Source organism: Phascolarctos cinereus, unplaced genomic scaffold (genome assembly GCF_003287225.1).
Source record: "Phascolarctos cinereus isolate Bilbo 61053 unplaced genomic scaffold, phaCin_HiC Scaffold_4;HRSCAF=312, whole genome shotgun sequence".
Classification (NCBI taxonomy): Eukaryota; Metazoa; Chordata; class Mammalia; order Diprotodontia; family Phascolarctidae; genus Phascolarctos; species Phascolarctos cinereus.
In genome coordinates, this window is record NW_027555847.1 from 722,533,270 (window position 1) to 722,554,244 (window position 20,975).

Genomic DNA, 20,975 nt, shown 5'->3' on the forward strand with positions numbered 1-20,975 from the left:
TTACCCCCTTAGAGAGGCAGCGATGAGGCTATACTGGACAATGAGTGCTCCACCATTGATCCCGGCCTTTGTGGGACAGGGGCAGCTTAGGGAGAGAGATGGTCAGGGAAGGCATTCCCGAGGTGCTGCCAAGTCACAGATTGCTTCCCCATTGCTTTTTGAAAGGAACTGTCACCCCCATCTGGCCCTGACTAGAAGTGAATAATCAAGGTTGGACCCAAAGCCTTTTCCACCAGGAGGAAAATCCATGACTTAGCACAGGACATCTGATTTTTTGTAAAATTTAATTTTTTTTCACTTAACAAAAATCTATCTCCTCTCCCTCCCACCTCCCCTGCCCTGGTAGGAAAAGCAAAATCCTCAGTCAAGCAAAACAAATTCCTGCACTGACTGTGTACCACAGGTCCATCGGCTCTCTGCAGGGAGGCGGCATCTTTCATCATGAGACCCATTTCATCAGTCCCCAAGTCTTTCCACTGCTTGACGTTACTATGTTGTTGTTATCGTACACATTGTTCTCCTGGTTCTGCTCCCTTCCCTCTGCATCGGTTCGTACAAGTCTTCCCAGGTATCTCCAGAATCGCCCCTTCATCTTTTCTTATAGAACAATCACATTCCATCACCTTCACATATGATGACTCGTTCAGCCGTGTCCCAGGTGATGAATGCCTACACTTCAATTTCCAATTCTTTGCTGCCGGAAAAAGAGCTGCTACAAATATTCGTGTACATTTGGATCCATTTCCGATCCCTCTGAAGTATAGGACCAGTAGTGGTTACCGCTGGTCAAAGAAATTCATTATTTAGTAACCTTCTGGATGTGGTTCCAAATTGCTTTCCAGAATGGGACAACCAAGTCACAGCTCCAGTAATGGGACATTAATGCATCTGTCTCCCCGCAGCCTCAACAGCATTTATCGTTATTTTTTCTTTGTCTCTGCCAATCTGATGGGTGTGACATGGAACCTCACTGTTGTTTTAATTGGCAATTCTTTAATTATTCATAACCTGGAGCATTTCTTTCATATGGCTATTGATAGCTTAGTTTCTTCATTAGGAAAGTGCCTATTCATATCCTTTGACCATTTATCTATTGGGGAATGACTCCTATTCTTAGAAATTTCAATCAGTTTCTTATGCATCTTGGAAATGAGACAGAGTTGGAAAGAGATCTTTCTCCACCAGGCCGAGTGTCTTGTGGGATCTCAGCTGGACCTAAAGTATTTTATAAAGAGAAAAGATAAGTGCGTCCAGGCCGAATTCATACAAACCACCGCCAAGCCGAGTCCAGCCCCTGTGCATCGCTGTCCCTGGAGGCCCCCGCTGAGCCGCTAAGGAAGGGCCCACGAAGGGCTCCTCTCAGGTCTGGCTATACACTGACCAGATGCTGATGCGCTGGTCCTTGGAGCCACCGGCCAGCAGCTGCTCGCCCGGCCGCCCAGGATCAGAGAAGGCCACACAGTGAACAGCTGCGCTGTGGTAGTCCAAGACTGCCAGAGGCTTCAGCTGCTTCCAGCCAAAGAGCCTAATGCGATGATCCCAGCCCGCTGTCGCCAGGATCTTCCCATCTGGCCGGATGGCGACGTCCGCTATGCCAGGATTGGTGAGCTCTTGAGTTCTGCACACCTACGAGATTAATGAAAAGAGGAAGGAATACATTGGGGTTTGCTTAAAACAGTCTCACCAGTAGGAAGAACCCACTGAGCAGGTCGGCCAGTCTCCAGAGTGCATGGGAGGAAGGGGAGGAGGAGGAGGAGGAGTCTGCAGCATGACCTTTTACCTTCCCCTTAAACCCCCCCCTCCTCACGGCCACCCCAGTTCACCACTAACGCTGGTTCACGTGCCTCACCCTGAGGTTACTGTACGAGGCCCTGTCCATCCCTCGAATCCTTCCCCTTTCATTCTGTTCCCATTGGCATCCCTGACAGAGGCCACCATTAACACTCACTGGGACTCTTCCAAGTCTCCCAACAAGTCTCCCCACCTCTGTCCACTCTTACCCTCCAACTCAATCTCCTTCCCATGTTGTCAGAACAATGTTTTGTACACACAGAGGCAGCTCGGTGGTGCAGTGCAGAGCACCGGGCCTGGAGTCAGGAAGACCTGAGTTCAAATCTGGCTTCAGACACCTCCTAGCTGGCTGGCCCCGGGCAAGCCACCGAACCTGTGATTGCCTTAATACGCTGGAGAAGAAGATGGCAACCACTCCGGTAACTCTGCCAAGAAATCCCCACAGATGGTACTGGTGTGCCACGGTCCCCCGGGCCGTGAAGAGGTGGACGTGACTGAACACGAAACTGTTCTTTTCATTCACCTGCTCAGAAAAATCTCCTCTGCTCGCTGAGTAATCAACCAACCGATAAAAGACATCCTATCAAGTGCCTGCTGCATGCCAGGCACTGTGCATGATACACAGGAAGTCACAACGGAGGGAGGGAGGGCACTGGCATGGTGGGATTGTAGCTGGGACTTGAGGAAGCCAAGAGATGAGGAGAGGGAGAAGAGCATTCCGGGCATGGGGAACAGCCAGGGAGAATGGCCAGGGCCGGGGGTGGAGGGCCTTGTTCACAGAACAAACAGCGCTCCAGCTCCCCGAAAGGTCTTATCTTTCCAGCCTCATCCCACCATACTCCCCTCTGTGCTGCCCTGGACAAATCCATTTGCTTTTTGGAGGTACCACAAGCCTGCCTGCCCTAAGCCTTTGCTCCGACTTTACCTAGAATGGGAATCTTCTCCCTCACTCCCTCCCTCCTTTTTTTGCCCCTGAGTTTCCCCAAACTTTAAAGACCACCACAGGTGCCGTCTCTTCCATCACACCTGGCCTGACCCAGCAGTCGATGACGACCCCTCTCCCCACCACAGACTTCACGGAGCACTGAAGTTCTGCACTTTCTGACGCTCAGGACGCATTCGTCACGGACTCTGGGAGCTTGCAGACGACCCTCACTTAGGGTCACGCAGAGGGCTGCTTGGCAAACCCCTGGACGTCCTCTGAGGTGCCTTCTATGTTCTGGGATGCGGTGAGTCTGTGCTGGAGGTCCACCGGGGAGCTGACTTGTATAAAAACACATCACTCCCCTAGGACACGCCTGAAGAGGCGAATGAGGCGCAGACAGCCCGAACCAGTGTGGATGTGGAGGGTCCTCAGAGGCCCCCTACTCCTACACCTTCCACTCACTGATGAGGAGATGGATGCCCAGGGAAATCAAAGACCTGCCCGAGGCCACGCCACTTGTGGTTAAGTCAGAGGAGGGACTGGAAGAGAGGTCCTACAACCGACTCCAGCACTCTTTCCAACAAAACGTTACTCTGCCTCACAAATCTAATTGGCGCACAGGTCAAGACGCTACCTCGTGATGTCATCGGTCTTCTCTGAGAACGAAGGAGGAGCCGCAGCAGCAGCAGCGTTGTCATTAAGAAACGACGACTGGGAACAACACAGAGAAACGTGGGGCAGCCCAGAAACTGAAGCAGCGCGCACAGAAGCAAGGAGCGGCCACATGCGATGACAGACATACGAAAGGAAACAACCCCTCCAAAGCTGATGGCCGCGTAATGACGGAATTACCCTCATAACGGTCAAGCTCGTCCCCAAAGAAGGGAAGGGATAACGTGCCGCCTTTCCTTCTTTACAGAGGTGGCGGACTACAGGTGCACAACGCTGCATATGCTGTCAAATCTGGCTGATGCCTTGCTTAGCTTTCCTGAACTGCTTCTTTTTTATTTTTATCTTTTTTTAGGTGAGGTGATTGAGTTAAATGACTCGCCCAAGGTCACACAGCTAGTAAGTATCAAGTGTTTGGTCAGAGGCCAGATGTGAACTCAGGTCCTCCTGACTCCCTGGCCAGGGCTCTATCCACTGCGCCACCTAGCTGCCCCCTTCCCCTTCTTCTCAATTTTTTCGTTACAAGGGATGACTCTGTGGTGAGGAAAGGATATGGAAATGAAGGTGATTAAAAACAAATCAATAAATTAAACACAAAACAGACATGTAAAAGAGTGTGTGTGTGTGTGTGTGTGCACGTGCAGGGGGGTTTGTACACAATTGTCACACGCACACGACGCCCATAAAACAGAGTGGCTCATAAGCTTTCAAAGAACAAGGACAAACCATGGTTAGGCATTTCTCTCCCCCACTTCCATACTCGATGGACGGCTGAAAACAGAGGCCTGAAAAAAAGGACCGCTCCAAGTCCTGGGTCTTCGCTGCTACTCCATCCTGAAAATCACATCCAGAAAGACGCCTTTGGAAGCGGCTTCTGACGGTGGGGGCTGGGCGTGGGCCTCGCCTGAAGGCATCACCTTCTTCATAAGAGAAGATGGCCAGCCCTAAGGGCACCGACCGCTCAGGGTTGCTGTGAGGACCGAGTGGGATGTTAGCAGAGGGCTCAGCACAGAAGGCGCTTCTTTCCCCCGTTCCCCCCAGTTCCGCTGGGACAAACACACTGACTCCACTCTCATGGCCTGTTATGATTAGGCAGGGCTTAAGGAAACCCGCTCTGTCTGCCCAGCAGGAGCAGTGTGGCCTCCCTGCCAGAGGCAGAGGCTGGGAACCAGGGACTGGCGGAGCTAATCCCAGCTTTGTCACTGACAAGCTACAAGCCTGGCATTAAGTGTCTCCACTCAGTTTCTTAATCTGCAAAAATGGGGCTAACAATGCCCACCTACTTCACAGGGATCTCGGGAGAATTAACAAATTAACACCTGCAAAACGCTTTGAAAATATGGAGCCCTGGATGGAGAGGGAGGCCAAGATGAAGCCACTGTGTTATTATACTAAGTGCTGACGCTCACGGCAGCTCGTGGCCCCACAGACTGGGAAGTGGTCGGATGAAAGAGTCAATGATCAGAAAAATGTGTAACTAACAACACTCCAAAAATTCTTAGTGTCTCTGGGGTGAGTCACGGAAGGACCTGGTGGCGCTTGGGCTCTGGTCACTCCTGCTGGCTGCACCGCTGTCTCTACTGACTGAGCCTGTGAGGGAACAGTCTGTCACTGTTGTCATCATCGAGCTTTTACTACATGCCTTACGCATACTTGGTATAATTTGGTCTTGCCCTCCAGGCGTTATCGCAGAGAGGTGGGATGAGGGGCCTCCAGACAGACCAGAAGACTCCCCAAACTTCCGTCCTGGGTGTGTTCAGTATGGCGCTCCCTCTACTGGGGGAGACGCCAACCCCTCCGTGCTTAGGCTGATGATGGCTTCTCGAGCTGCTGTGGCTGACCTTCCAGTGATGAGCCTCCCCTCCCTTATCTGCTCTCTCTCCTCATTTAGCCTGGTCACTCAGACTACAACCCCCATGGTTTATTTAGGGCCCACACTCAAAGCCTTCCCAGCTTGGTAGCACCAACCAGAAGCCGCTAATGCATTTCCAGAACCAATGGTAGTCTAGAGTTGCCACCACACCATCGCGGAGGTATTGAAACAGAAGGTCCACAGGGGTGCCATTCATTACTCACAACAAATGAATAATTTTAAGCCACACCATGGATTGGGTGAAATACACATAGCTTTGTGATGCCATCAAAGGGTTCTCTGTCTTCTTAAGAGTCGCTGGAACCCTAAGGATCACTTCACCTCTGGGCCTCAGTTTCCTCATCTTAAAGAGAAGAAATCTTAAAATAGAATCTAAGACCCCTTACAAGAGAAGATCCCTTCTCTTCCCAATGATCCTGTTCCTATCAGGGGCACTGCCATCCTCCCAGCCTAGGGTCAGTCAACAAGCATCTACTATGTTTTCTCTGTGCCAGTCACTGGGGATATAGAGAAAGGCAAAAACAAAATAACCCATTCCCACCCCGTCTCTGCGCTACAAAACCAGGCATCCTAACAGAGACGACACGTAAAAATCCAGTTACCTACAAGTTACATGTAGTGTGAGGTATCCCTCGCTGCTCCCCCCCCCATGCTCAGTCAGTGGCCAAATCTTGTCATCTCTCCCTTCCCCACATCTCTCATACACACCCCTGCCCCCACTCACACGCCATCCCACAGGGTGGCCCCTGTCATCTCATACTGCACTGCTGCAGTATTTTCAATCCTGAATTCTCTCCCTCTCATCTCCCCTTCTCTTACCCACTGAGAAAAAAACAAAATCTGTTACAAATACACACAGTCATGTAACACAAATAGAAGCCCTAACCTTTTATGTGCTAAGGTCCTGCCTAGCCCTGACATTCTAGGATTTAAAGCCCCTCCCAGCTCTGACATCTCCTGTTCTAAGGGTCCTCCCAGCTCTGATGTCCCCTGTTCTAAGGGTCCTCCCAGCTCTGATGTCCCCTGTTCTAAGGCCCCTTCCAGCTCTGACATCCCCTGTTCTAAGGCCCTTCCCAGCTCTGACATCCTCTGTTCTAAAGTCCTTTCTCAGTCTTCATACTCTGTTCTAAGGGCCCGTCCTATTTCTCAATCAATAATCAATCAATGAACACTTACTACATAGTAGCTACATACAAGAAATGTACTAGGCACAGGGGATAAGTTTAAAGAATGAATCAATTTTTGTTCATAAGGAGTTCTCATTCTAATGGGGAATGTCAACAAATCCACACATAAGCACCACTTCTTTCTTTTTTTTTGCTTTTTGGTGAGGCAATCAGGGCTAAGTGACTTGCCCAGGGTCACACAGCTAGTAAGTGTCACGTAAGCATCAAGTATCTGAGGCTGGATTTGAACTCGGGTCCTCCAGACTCCAAGGCTGGAGCTCTATCCACTACGCCACCGAGCTGCCCCTTGAACTATTTCTTAAAGAGAGCGACTCTTGGAGAGGAAGAGGACAGGAGGGAGGGCTTTCCAGGGCATGGGGCAAAGGCCCACAGGTGGGTGAGGGTGGAGCATTGTGTTGGAGAAGCAGACAGGAGGCCACTTCAACTGGTGCCCAGAGTGTGGGAAGGAAAGTCATGTCCAACAAGGCTGGAAAGGCTGGTGGCCATCCCTCATTCTGGAAGAGGATCAAAATGACATCCCTGTGCTAGACTGGAGTCACAATGTGTCCAACCGTGGCTGATCAGACCAGTACAAGCTTGGAATGCTCTACCCCAGGTCGGGCACAAACAGTCTGTGTGAACACATGGGTGGATTCTCTAAATCTGCGCAGTTCATGTTTCTCCTGAGCTACTTCCATTCTGCTCTGCTCACAGAGCTCAGCACCTTCTCTGATGTGGGCGGTGCTGTGCCAGTGTCTCCCGTGTCACACGATCAATTCAAAGTTTGTAAGAGAGGCCTGGAGAGTGTCAAGGGACTCGGTTGAAAGGACTTTAAAAGTTAAGTTTACATTGCATCCAGAGTCAATGAGAAGCCTCTGGAGTTGAGTGGGGGAGTGGGCTTCCATGGTTGGGTCTGCTCTTACAGAAAATCACTTTGGCATAAATGTGTAGGATGGACTGGAGAAAGGGGAGAACTGAGGCAGGGAGACCAAAGAGGAGGCTGTTGCAACACTCTGGGAGAGAGGCAATGAGGGTCTGACAAGAGACGGTAGAAACAGGGACAGTCTGTGCGAAAGAGGCAGCGTTTGTGCTCTTCTCTCTGTCTGCCATGCTCAGAATGTCACCGGCGCCTGGTGAGCATTTGTGACTGACGAGTCTTCCTGGTTCTACTTCAGAGCTCCAGACTCTGGGCCATGTGGCCTACTGGTTGCTTCCTCAGATTCCTTCTGTCTCCAAGGTAGGCCGACATTCCCAGAGGGTGTGCAGACAATACCATGCTGGGAGGGAGCTGACACAGTGCGAGACAGAAGCTTGGGTCACGTTGATCAAGCTGGCATTCTGTAGGGATAAAGAGAAATTTTATATTTGGGCTAAGAAAAGGCCAGTTCTAAGTCAAGAGAAGGAAAGCACACACGGGCAGCCAGCTGACAAAGGGGACAAGCCTGGGTTCTGGTACATGCCAAGTCCAGAGCTGATGTTGCGCTGAGGCTGTCCAGAGAGTTCCTGGGTCTCAGTGTGTATTATGAGGGGCCAGGAGGTCAGACAATGTCACTGTGCTGGCTTTGGTTCTGGGCATGATGTTCCAGGCAGGCACTGAGGAGCCAGAGAGCCTCTAGGCGCGGTAAAAGGTCCTGAGACTGTGCCATCGAAGTCTACTTACCCTGGAGAAGAGACCTGGGCAGACACAGATGAAGTGCCTGCAAGCACTGGGAGGGCCGACTTGTGGAAGACCTGCTCTTAGGACTCTTGGTCTGCTAGGATGTGGGAGGAAGGGGGCATTCTTCTCAGGAATGATTTGGACTCAGAGGTCCCTTTAAACTCCGCGATTCTATGAAAGCAAATTCCTGCCTCTTCAGCTTGGTGTTTCCATGGCCTCCAAGCCCATGTACAATGGAGGCTGCTCGCTTCTGGCCTCCCAGTGGCTGGGCTTGCTGGCAGCTTACCTTCTGTCTCCGTGGAGCTTGAATGTCGTATTTGTGTATTTATTTTTAAACTAGCCATCGTGGCTGCTGTTTTAAGTTAGGAAGGTACAGCATGCCATTCCTCGTTTGCATCAAGAGGTGCTGAAGTCCACAGAGGTCAGACAGGCCCTGCCTCTGGTGCCCCAGGGCCAGAGCCCGAGGCTGATGGGGTGGGGTGGGGGAAGGGTCTGATGATCACTTGAGAACCTAAAAATACAGAGAATCTAAACGTGAACATTATTTAAGGCTGGTGAGCATTGCCACAAGTACGGAAGGGGAAGGAACAGGGTCTGGTCACCACCTGTACTTGACTGTAAGCTGTTCCCCTATCTCAGCTTTCTTTTCCTTCGAAAGCAAACTGCTGTTGAAGAGCTGCTGACGAGGGGTTTGCCGTCCAACTATGGAGGCAGCTCGGGACATGATGACGCCTCAGCTTGCTCACATCCGAATAGAGGCAGCAGCTTTCAGCATGAAGATGTCTCCGCTTGGGAACTGTGAGGAGGGCTCGGAGGTGAGAGCAGAGGGGAGCTATTATCACTTCGGAGCCCCTGTCCAGGGAGGCCGACCTGGAACGGAGGGGAAGGGGTCACCAAGTGGCTTTCAGACCCAAGCATTACCTCAGGTACTCGGAATGTACAGTCATGAGAACGACCCATCTGGTTTGGATTTACAAGCGCACTCGTAGAAAAAGAAAAAAATCATCTGTGCCTTTTGCTAGTTCTCCTCCTTGGAGAGGCAGAGGCCCGTTTCTTCTTCTCATCTTACAGAGACAGTCAGGGACGAGTGGTCACCGTGAGAGACTCTCCAAGGCGGGTCAGAGCTGCTCCTCCTGAGTACTCTGGGGGCCCTAAAGAGCCCCATCCACAGTCCTGGGCGGCGAGCAAGCTCGCTCTTCCTCCACGAGCTCAGTAGAATGTCCACGTCTCCTCCTCCTTCCATCAGGGCAGATAGCAGCCCCCTCACACCTCCACACTCTGTGGGATTCATGTCCAAATCCTTTCTACAGCAGGGCCGTGAAACAAGCTAGAGACCTTCTCTTCCTTGGATTTTTTTTTTCTTTACACTATTTTATGGATACTGGTACCACAGTCAGGCTGTCCATCTGTTATCCTTCATCATTTAAAAAAATAAGTTTCAATTCCTTATGTTTTTCCATCACAGTTATTTATAGAAATAATCTCCTTTCCCTCAAAAAAGAACACTCCCTTACAAAAAGAGTAAAGTAAAAGTACATGCTACAGTGACTGTCAGCATCCTGCTGAGAGAGAGAGAATGGGTGACTATGTGCACCTCAGGGTCATTTAGGATTTTTCAGTTGCTCAGAATTCCCTTTTCTTTGAGTGATCTTTTCATTTACACTATGGCAGTCACCATATATGCTGTCCTTATGGTTCTGCGTATTTAACTCTGCATCAGTTCATACACATTTCCTGAAGGTTTTCTGTCATTCCTCATGCCTGGCTGCGTGACTGGCTGGTTTACCTCGTTTTCTGGTTGTGTGTCTTTGATGACGTCTACTTCACAGAAATCTATTTTCTCTCTTTCTTGCCCATTAGGGAAAAAAAGAAAAGCAAATTGCTTGTAATAAATATGCCTAGTGCAGCAAAGCAAATTCCCTCATTGGCCACGTTAAAAAAAAACACACGTCTCATTCTGAAGACTGAACCCATCGCCTGTTGGGATGCGGGTGGTTAAGTTTCGTGGTCAGTGCTCTGCAACAGTGGGTGGTCACTGCTGACCACGGTTCCCGCGGCCTTGAGAACGGCTTATCTTGAGTGACGTTGTTACCACGTGACTTGGTTCTGGTTCTATCTAGTTCTACTCCCTTCTTCATTAGTTCAGAAATGTCTTCAGAACGGTTCCTTTTCGTAATGTTGATGCTATAGTATAAATTGTTTTTCTGGGGCCCCTTACTTCATTCTGCACCAATCAATAAAAGTTTTCCACGTCTCCCTAAAATAACTTACTTCTTCATTTCTTACAGCATAAGAGTATTCGTCATATTCCTATCCCTCGATCTGTTTAGTCATTCCCCAACTCATAGGCAACCCCTTAAGCTTCCATTTTGGCCGCCACATAAGGCGTTGCTCTTCTGGGCAGAGGCAGACCCAGCAGGGGGATAACTGGGCCAAAAGGCCTGCACCGTTTAGTCACTATGTAAATACGGTCCCCTCCAATTTGCTTTCCAAAGTATTTGTACCTATCAGCGGCTCCACCAACAAGTCATCAACATGCCTGTTTTTCCACAGCCGCTCCAACACTTGTCACCGTCGCCAATGTGATGGGGGCCATCTCTAATCGTCCTGATTCATATCTGGCCACTGGACCCAGATGGCTCTGGAGGAGAAAGTGAGGCTGGTGACTTTGCACAGCCCTGCCTCACTTAAATCCAATTCACTTGCAAGTCATAGCATCACCTTCCTGCTGTCACGGTCCTTTTAGAGAAGGAAGGACAAACAATAACAACAGCCAATGTGATAGAACCTCAGAACTGCTTTAATTTACATTTCTCTAAGTAGTGATTTGGAAAATGTTTTCACATGGCTTTGGGTTTCTTCTCTTGAAAACTACCTATTCATATTCTTAGACTATTTATTGGTTGGGAAATCGCTCTTATTCTTATAAATTGGAAGCAGTTCCTTATATATCTTGGAAATGTGACCTTTATTAAAGAAATTTACAGCAAAGATTCTTTTCAGTTAATTATTTCTCTTTTAATGTTAATTTTCTTAGATTTGTACAGAACTCTTAACTTTTATTACTGACAATTATTATTTTATTGCTAAATAAAATTACCCAGTTTTTCTTTTGTGACCCTCTCTTTTCATCTATTCATAGCTATGGTAGGTATTTTTTTCCATGTTTCTCTAATTTGTTTATGTGGCCTTTTATGTCTAGCTCATGTATCCATTTGGACTCATTTTGGTATAAGGTATGAAGCTGTTGGTCTAAATCCAATTACTTCTACATTGCTATACAATTTGTGAAAGCCACGGGCTAGCACTATATATAACAGAGATAAACTGGAATCCCTTCCAAGGTAGCTTGGTGGTGCAGTGGATAGAATACTGGGCCTGGGGAAGACTCATCTTCCCGAGTTCAAATCTGGACTCAGATACTTGCTTTTTGATCCTGGGCAGGTCACTTAACCCTGTCTGCCTCAGTTTCCTTGTCTGAAAAATGAACTGGAAAAGGAAATGGCAAATCATTCTAGGATCAAATGAACAACAAAAATCCTGTCCAATAAAATCAGAGGTGAAACAAAGATGTTTACTATCACCACTTGTCTTTGACATAGTACCAGAAATGCCTGCTGCAGCAAGAAGACATGAAAAGGACGCTGAGGGAGCAGCACCAGCAAAGAGGAAAGAAGGCAATGCACTGATGGAATCTTGGGGAGTCAACTAAAAATCAGACACAACAAATAACTTCGGCCAACCTGCACAAATAGTCATCAGCACTTCCATGAAATGTCCATAAAACCCAGCAGGAAGAGAGGGAATGAGAAATAAGACTTTAAATAACTACAGAATAAAGAAGTCCTCGAATAGAGGAGTTAAATCCTTGGGAGGCAGCCTATTAAGATACACACAACAAGCCACTGTTTTCAGAAATACAGACAGACCTAAATAACTGGAAAAATATCAATTCTTCCTGGGTAGGTAGGATAAGTCAATATAACAACAATGATAACATGACCTGAATTAATTTACTTGTTCAGGGCCATACTGATCATGCTCCCAGAGGATTGCTGTGTAGATCTGTTGGTGACTGGGGGATTGGTTCCATATTTTTCAGCAAATCATCTGAAGAAAAATGCTACTTAAAAAGCTGGGTGTGTAACAGCTGCAAACATTTCAGTATCACTAAACTGAGTGGTTTCTCCCAGGGGATGTGGCCTGCCCTAGTCTCCTTTTTAATCTGGGGTCCATCTTCCTGGCTTGCCCAAGATACAACGGTAGAGACTGGCTCGGTGGGCTGCTCTGGTCAAGAAACAACACCAAGGCACAGCTCGCCAACAGACACTCCTTCCCCAAAGGCCTGGACCTTCCTCAAACCTTAGAACATGAAGACGCTCACTCCTTTAGAGGTGGGCTTCCAACCTGACGTTAAGACGCATGGGATCGACTTTCCTCATTTCTCTTGCTCGGGCCCCTCCTGGCCAACCCTGCGCAGCAGAGTTGGTCCCAGCGTCTGCTGACGGGGGCCCCCTGCACCGCCTTGAAAGCCGCCTTTCCCCTTTAATGTTCCCCGATGATGGGAGAGGCCCCTCGCAAGGCCCGTCCACACACATTTCTCTGACAACCTTCCCTTGGCAGACTCTGCCTCGGCCCTTCTGGTTTGACTTTTAAATTCATTAATGCATTACAACTTCAGCCCTGCGCTAGGACGGGCACTATAAATTTCAGGTTTAAGTTCGAGCAGCTGTTGGTCCCCACTTCAAGCTGGTGCAAGAGAGGAAAGCAGAGCGAGCCTAAGCAGGAGGGGCTGGCTGGCCAGAGGCTCTCTCCTGATGCTGCTGTCTGGGGACAAGGAAGAGCACAGCGGGAGGACGCTCTCTTTGAAGAAATCTCGGTCTCTAGCTCCTCTGCAGTTGCAGGGCTTAGGCTGGAAGGATCTCAGAAGGATCTCACCCTTTGAGATGAGAAGGCCGAGGGCGAGAGAGGGGCAGACACGGGTCAGCAGCGTAGAGCCAGGCTGGGATTCAAACTCGGCTCCTTGGACTCCGAGTCAAAGGCTCTCTCCACTGCCTGACGACGATGACGCCTAACACGAACACAGCACCTACTCTGTGCCAGGCCCCTTAATAACGACAACATTAATGACAGCTAAGACGTACGTAGTGCCCACTGTGGGCCAGCCGGAAGGCGTGTGACTGACTGTGCACTGGCAGGAAGCATTCGCTCGGCGTTCCTCACGCAAAGGGCACTGGGCCAGGCACCAGACGGTAAAGACAAAAGAGAAAGCTGTGCCTGCCCTGGGGAAGCTTACAGTCCCCCAGGGCTAACACGCAGACACAGATGACAATCAGAACACCCAAAGCTGGACCCCAGATCTCCTCAATGCAGGAAGCTCCTGGGGACGACGGCTGGACCGTCTTCTGCAATTTCTGGTCTCGCAGAGCTGTCTGGGTCCCGCCCTGAGAGGCTGAGATACCTCCACGCTGACCCAGGCAGTATATGTCAAAGGTGGGACTTGAACCCACATCTCTGAGGCCAGCTCCATCTCCACAGCGCCCCGCTGCCTCTCCCATTCACTTCTGTGTATGTCCAATGACTGAAGGAGGGCAAACACATGAACCACTGGGGGATCAGCCAGGGCTTCCTGGAGGAGGTGGCGTGAGCTGGGCCTTACAGGAAGCTGGGAATGGAGGAACTCTGACGTGTGACAGTGAGGATTCCAACTGTGACTGTGTGATTCTGCAAGCTTGAGGCGGGAGGCACATCCCTGGAGGCGAGAGGCGGAAGGAGGGAACCCCAAGTGTGATGAGAGGCCACGGAGGGGAGCGAGGGCTGACAGGGCCCGGTCTGGAGCCAGTTTTGGCGGAAGGTCTCTACGTCACTCCTGAGCCCACAGGGAGCCAGTGAAGACCCTCGAGCAGGGGAAGGACGCGCGGTTTTGGCAGCTGGGCTCAGAACGGCCCGGAGAGAGCAGACGCTGGGGGAGGGAGTCCGAGCAGGAGGAACTGGCACCAGCAGCGACAAGAGAAGACAACGGGCCCGAATCAGGGGGGACGGGGGAGGGAGGAGGACGTGAGACACAGACAAAGATGGGAGGGGGCAGCGCAGGAGACGCAAGGGTCAAGGGTGACGCCGAGGCTGCACGTTACCAAAGCAGGAGCGTTAGGAGGAGAGGTGGCTTTGGGAGAGAAGGTGAGTGAGTTGTCAATGCTTATGGGCATCTAGCTAAAGATAATGATGACAACAATCGGTTGTAACACCTGGCAGGTGGGTGTTATTTTTATCCTCATTTTACAGGGGAAGAGACTGAGGTGAACAGAGGTGAGGTGACTTGGCCAGGGTCACCAAGCCAGCACACGTGTGATGAGGGATCTGACTCCAAGTCCAGAGCTCTATCCACTACGCCACAATGCCTCACGAGAAATCAACGTCAGGAAAACCGAGGGAGGAGACATCTCCAGCTCGGGCGGCTATAGAGCCGAGGAGGGGTCACCAGAGTCAACAACCAGGAGCCCGATAACTGGCAGGAGTGCTCTCGGTCAGAGGCCACGAGGACTAATCAGGGAGGACATGCGGGGAGGTCTTCCTGGGGGAAAGCCCTGTACTAGGCTTCAGAGTCTAGCAAGGGCTTCCAGGTGGGGCTACCAGCACAAGCAAAGGCCAGGAGGGAGGAACACACAAGGCATAGGCAGAGGAGGTGAGACTAGCCTGGCTGGAGTAGTTTTGGGGAAAGTGCTGTCACATTGTGGACAGAGCCGGTACCCGGAGTCAGGAGGCCTGTGTTCAAATCTCAGCGCTGACAGACGGAGGCCGTGGGACATTAAGCAAGGCTCCTTCTCTTCCGGTCTCAATTTCCTCATCCCTAAGATGGGGACAGCTCTCCTCTACTTTCGCCACAGGGGATTTGTGAGGAAAGTGCTTTGCACCCTCAGAGCTTTAGCAGTATGAGTGCTCCCCATAACTATCATTGACCTCACCACCAGCACCGTTTGGGTGGAGGCGCAGTCCAGCGGGGAGCTTCCTCGTCCCCGGAGGTGTCTTAGGCAGAAGGGAAAGGTCAGTCAGAGGGCTTGGACTCGAATCTCCCTTGGCCAAGGCCCAGCCCCCTCAAGCCTCAGTTTCCTCACTGGGTCTCTTAGGCTTCCTCCCCCTCTGAATTCTAGGTTCCCATTGTTCTTCACTCAGGCCCACTGTTCTAGCTGGATTACATGAGATAGCATGTGCTTAGGAGGCCTGGTGCCCGGCACACAGTAGGTGCTTAATAAATGCTTATTCCCTTCCTTTCCCTCTCCTGAGCCCCTCTTCTCTCCTCTGAACCTCTGTTCCCTCTCTTCTTCCCCACCCTCATCTCTCCTCCGCCATCTTTCTTCTTTATTTGTCTGACTCCAGCTCAAGCCTTACCTGGTGGAGAAAGGCCTCCCTGCCCACCAGGGCTCCAACCAAGGGCCATGGCAAGCACCCTGCCCTACAGGTGACCGAGGTGGAAGACTGCTTCCTCCAATTACCAGCTGTTTAAGCCCTTCCCCGAGCCTGTTTCCTTCACAGAATGGGGAAAGTTAGCCTTGTCTATGCTACAGAAATGTAAGCATTGTAGTGGCAAGCCCCGGGATCTTGGCCAAATGAGGGCTGTACCCCGTGAGCTACCCCCATGCTCTCCCAACCTTGGCAACGGCTCCTCCTCTCCCCTCCTTTCTCGTCCCCTGCAGAGCCTCTTTGGTCCGTGGGATGGATGGAAGGATGGATGGGGCAAGGTAGAAGCTATGAGCACTCCCACTAGGCTGCCTCCTGCCCCCAAGGACCCAGGGCTCCTCTACCTCAGCACCTGGGAGGAAGGCTCAGGGAAGCCTCTGTCTGAGAAGGAAGGTGACCAACAGTCTGGGAATCTCTCTTCCATTCTGTGGGCACCCCGAGGTCCCCCATGGCCCTTTCTAAAGGAAGAAGCAGCTGGGGGCAGGGACTGGAGGGCTCCTGTGCGGTGGAAGGAAGGAGCCCCAAGAGCCCCAGTCTGGGAACAAGGGTGCAGAAGAGGGGGGCTTCTGAGACAATGAGGAAGGAGATGCTTGTAAACAGAGTGGGGAGGAGCAGGATCAGGGCTTGGCCTCACTTCTCTTTTGCCAAGGGCCACTCGGGATGATGTCACACCCATGTTGGTAACGGCTGTTCAAGGCAAGGGCAGAGGGAGGCTTTCTGCTCAAATGATTTTCTGTCTAGTGCATTTCTTATGGAATCCCTAAGTACTGTTGGGAACTTCCTTTTTCACTGCAGACCTCCAGAACAAGACAACTCTCCCTGCAGGACGTGAAGAGGGTTCTTTTTCCAGTTACGGGCAGCCTCTGAGTTCCATTCTGGCTTCTCTCTGACTTGGGTCAGGTCTGAGAGAGCTTCCAGACACACCTCTAAAAGCAGGATGGAAATCCTTCTGCCACAGGGCTGGAAGACCCTCACAGCACCCACAGGACTCAAAAGCTGGCAGGGGACTTGGGCAAACGCAACCCCTTCCTTTTAGAGAGGAGGGGCCTGAGTCTGAGACATCTGGAATGACTGGCTCGAGGTCAAGGCAGTGAGCCAGAATTCCAATCTAGGCCCTCAGACATCGAGTCCAGCCTGTAATCTTGAGGTCGCTTCTTCTTACTCTCCTAACTCCCCCCAATATGCGCTTAACATGAGCAGGGGTTGGAAAAAGGCACCATCATCCCTGTACTAAAGCCTCCATTGGCCAGCTGGAACCCCAACCAACTAGACTCTCTTCCTGACCTTCAATTTTTAGAAGAAAGGTGTCTTACAAAGAGGCTTCTTATGCCAGGGAATGAGCCCAAGAAGACATTCTGGGACCTGCACACATTCAGCTCATTCTCCTTCTGCTCCATCTCCAGGCCTCAACAGCAGCCCTGGACGAACCCTCGGAACACTCACCGATGGTCCTGGAAAATCCTCCTAGACAGATTCTGGTGGTCTGCTAGGAAAGCCTATTCATGCTGTTACTTTAGAAAGCCTTTCCACAACAAAGGCAGAAAGGCCTTGAAGGGTCTTCCCAGCAAGGACAGAAACACTCGGTACCCTGCTGCTACCCAAGTACTTCCATTAGCCGACTGTTTCCCATGCGGCCAGTGACCAACCCTTCCCACTCCATCGGCCATGACTTGACTATTCCTGCCAGATTTGTTCCAGATGACTCAGGCCAGCGCTCAGGCCTGTGAACTCAGGACATTCTGCTTGTTTTCCTCCACCAACAAGCCAGTTTGTTATTGCTGAAACAAATTCCTTCATTGTGTCTCTGAAGTGTTTTGAAAAGCACCGAACGGTTGCTCATTTACGTGCCCTTTTTTTAGACAGATGTGACATGGCCTGAGAAAAAATCCAAACCATGTGAACAGTTTAGGGGGGAAAAATACCACCCCTGCCTCCCTCCTGCTCCAGACACTGCAGACAAGTCCTTTTGTATCACCCGCACCCTGTGATTAATGAGCCAGGGGTCTGCAACAACTCCTCTCCATGGCTAAATATTTTTTCAGCCTATCAGACTGTTAGTGCAAAGCGGGATAAATGACACGGGGCCCAGGGCTCCTGACCTTTAGGCTGTGATGCTCATCTAGGCTCCAGACACAGAGCACCTTCTCCGAGGAGCCTGACACCCCCTTGGCCCTTCCTGAGTCAAAGTCAAGGCTCATGACTGGCTCCTTGTGGCAAGAAAGCCGGCTCAGCATTCTCCTCTCAGAGACGTTCCACAGGATGACCGAGCCGTCCTCGTACCCAGCCAGGAGGAGCGGACCAGAGCCGGAGGGAGGCTGTGGGGAAACGAAAGAGTCAGTCACTTCTCCCTCTTCCTGAGAACCACCCATAGGAGGCAGGTGCTGTGTGACCCACCGGGCCAGGACGGGCTCAGAGATAGCACGCCTGCCCCAGGGGAGAGCCCTGCTCACTTGGGTTGGGAGGCCCAGCTCCAGGACCGGGCCACACAGTGGCCCAGGTTCCTCCTCTAAAGACAAGGGGGTCAAAATATCCCAAAAGGCAGGAAGTGAAGTCAGGACTGGGCCAGACCTGAGACACAGCCAGGAGAGGGCCGGCCCGCAGGGCACCCAAGGGGGAGGACCCAGAGAGGACATGCCCAGCAGGCTCTCAGGAGGGGTCTCGCCCTGTGAGATCACTCAGACTGCCAATGAGCAATCTCAGCTAGGTGACTGCCATTTCAGTGCAGCTTTCTTCACACGCAACCCTGGGAAGTCCAGTCGCAGAAGGATGACGCCCTTTTACAGATGGGGAAACTGAGGCTGGATCAGCCGATCAACAAGCCCTTAGACTCAGCCTCTACGAGCACCAAACCATCCCTGCCCTGGCGGAGCCCAAGGCGAAGGTGCGGCCAGAACCAACCAGAGCAGTCCTCGGATGCTGCGTCGGGGGCTCCTGCTCGACTCCCCGCCCCCAACATTGAGACCCCTTGCGTCTGCCCAGCACTTTCACATTCCTGAGAGTCACTGTCAACTCTCAGATTCTCCTGCTGACACAAACCCCCCTAACCTGGAACCTCCACATCTGGCACAGGGCTCCGCGCCTCCACTCCTCCTAGCCACTGCGGTATTTTTCTGCCCATTTATCTCGCTGCTCTGCTTGCCTACCTGTTTAATCTCGCCGGCTGAGAAAAGTCACCAGCTTTACCCTGGTGAAAAATGAAATTTCTGGGCTTTGTCAGCCTCCTTGCTGAAATCCCCCTCCCCCTCCCAGAGAAACGGCTTCGTTCCCCAAGAGTTAACTGGTTTGGAACCCTGCTGCAGCCAATCTCAAGCGATTTTGATGAATGAGGTCACAGGTCAGAGGGCTTGGCACCCTGGGCAGACACCTCATTTATTTAAGCCTCTGAAATAACTCCATGAGAAGAACGTTACTGGATTACATGTCACCCAGAGAAAAATATTCATCATTCCCCTGGCAAAAAGAGTGACGAATCCGCCCTTGGTAACCGGTCACGGGAGCCAGCTCTGGGCGGACGCTCACTTGTGGCTATGGGCACGAGGAAAATGCAGGGGAGCCAGCCCAGGGTCTGCGGCCAGCGGACAGACCCCGGCCCAGCACACGCCTTCTGATGTAGCTCTCTTTTCCCAGGACACAGCTGCTCATACCGGGCCTGATTTTAAGAAAAGTCTGTCCAGGGTTTTACAGAAAGAGGGATCTGCCATCAGGCGGGGCTTCTTCTGAATGCCCAGCATTCACGGCATGGCTCTGGACTCTATTCTCAACTGACCCCAGCCTGGTTCTAACTTGCGGGGAGTGAAGAAGGAGAAGGGCACGATCTGGCGAGATGTTCCCAGTTCTGGGTCGGCAACGGCTCGGGGGCAGGAGGCAAAGGCATGCCAGCACCCTCCAAAGCCAGACCCTGGACTGCTGTTTTCTACCTGCCGCCGACCCAGTCAAAAAAGGACTGCTTTGCTTTATATTAGGGCTGGATGCTTGGGCACAGTGAACAGTGGAAGGGAATGATCAAAAGAAAGCAGACACGTGTCCCCACCCCCAGCCCCGCCCCATTTAAACAGCATCTTGAATCCATAATGCCTCCCTAACGTGCGCCGATCCTTCATCATCTGTAACGTGCCAAATATGAATGAATACTCAAGTCAACCCCTCAACCCTGGCTGCGCCCGTGTCCTCCCCAGCCCAATGGGGAGAAGCAGATGAGCTCTGGAGGACAGGAGGGTCACTGAAGCTGGGGTTACGATCACTGTCTGCCTAGGAAAGACTGGGAGCACCCTGAAGGCAGGGGCGGCCCCCGCACTGCCGCATGCCTCTGCTGGGCCTTAAACCAGTACTGCCAGGATGCCATCAGACCCTCCACACACAAAGCTCACAGCCCTCCAAGCTGGAGGGGAAGATGTGGGCGAGTCTCACGGCCACTCTGACGGCCACCTCTCTGGCCCGGTCCCATCCTGGCAGCTGTGCTAGCCCGGGGTTAGCTCCAGACCCCAGTGAGACAGTCAGGGAAGCCTTGGGGACATGAGTCTTTCTGCACCTATCCAGGCCAAGGGTGGGCACATCAGGCTTCCGCCTTCCCCAGGACCTGCCCGAGGCTTGTGTTCATCTGCTACGAGTCGGGAGGAGCCAGGTTCCTCAAGGCCGTCAGCAGAGGACCCGCATCAGGAGCACTCTCTGCCCGCTGAGCCGCCCCATCCGTGTCAGCAGGCTTAGACCGTAAGCGCCCTGAAGGCAGGGAACACACTTGGCGGCTGGCTTCACACCACGAGTCACCGAAGTAAGAACAGCGGGTTACATCCGCGTTGTCCCTGAGCATCACCACATGGTTCTATCTGCTGGCTCACTGGGGATTCACAACACAGTGAGGTGGGTAGTACAGGGACGATCTTCTCCATTCTGTGCTCAGAGAGATCGGGTGATGTGCGCAAGGTCCACAATTATTAAACATCGGAACCAGAGCACCAGAGAACGCGGGCTTGGTAACGAGCGCGTTACGGTCCACGAAGAAGGGCGGCTGGACCCATGACGCGTTGGCCAAGGCTTCACCGAGCTTAGCACAGTGTTAGGCACTATGGGGGGAGGTTCAATAAAGAAGACCATCCGATCTCTGCTCCTCAGGACGCGATAACAAAGCCCCCGCAGGAAACCAAGTGGCAACAAAGGCAACTGCAAGGCCTGGCACACAGCAGGCTCTTCTTAAAAGGAGAAGCGACTTTTATACAGAGTCTGAGCAAACAGAGCAGTAGCTGAACATCTCTCGGGGAATGTCACTCCTTGCCGATAGCTAAAGGTGTCAGAATGCCTTCCCCGGACACGACCTCCCCTCTTGATCCTGTGATCCTGCCATGCTGTCCTTCTCTGCTACATACGCACACACAACACCCCCCACACACACCCCCACTCACACATGTACGCACTCACGCGCACACCCACTCTCACATGTGCACA

At 51.7% G+C, this 20,975-nt stretch overlaps 1 protein-coding gene across 19 annotated transcripts in view; it reads right to left on the bottom strand.

The window, feature by feature from the left end:
• Window positions 1–267: 267 nt before the first annotated feature.
• GNB1L (G protein subunit beta 1 like) overlaps window positions 268–20,975 on the bottom strand; it is a 152,073-nt gene continuing 131,365 nt past the window's right edge. For 16 of the 19 annotated variants that reach the window (XM_078154456.1, XM_020996521.2, XM_020996515.2 and 13 more), the window contains 2 exons: window positions 17,636–17,851; window positions 268–1,626 (listed from right to left, as the gene is read on the bottom strand). In XM_078154456.1, the coding sequence (XP_078010582.1) occupies window positions 1,360–1,626; window positions 17,636–17,851 (483 nt within the window). In that variant the 3' untranslated portion in view covers window positions 268–1,359. Of the gene's footprint in view, window positions 1,627–6,101; window positions 7,763–17,635; window positions 17,852–20,975 lie in introns of those variants that run through there. The other 3 variants (XM_078154458.1, XM_078154464.1, XM_078154465.1) reach the window with 3 other exon arrangements.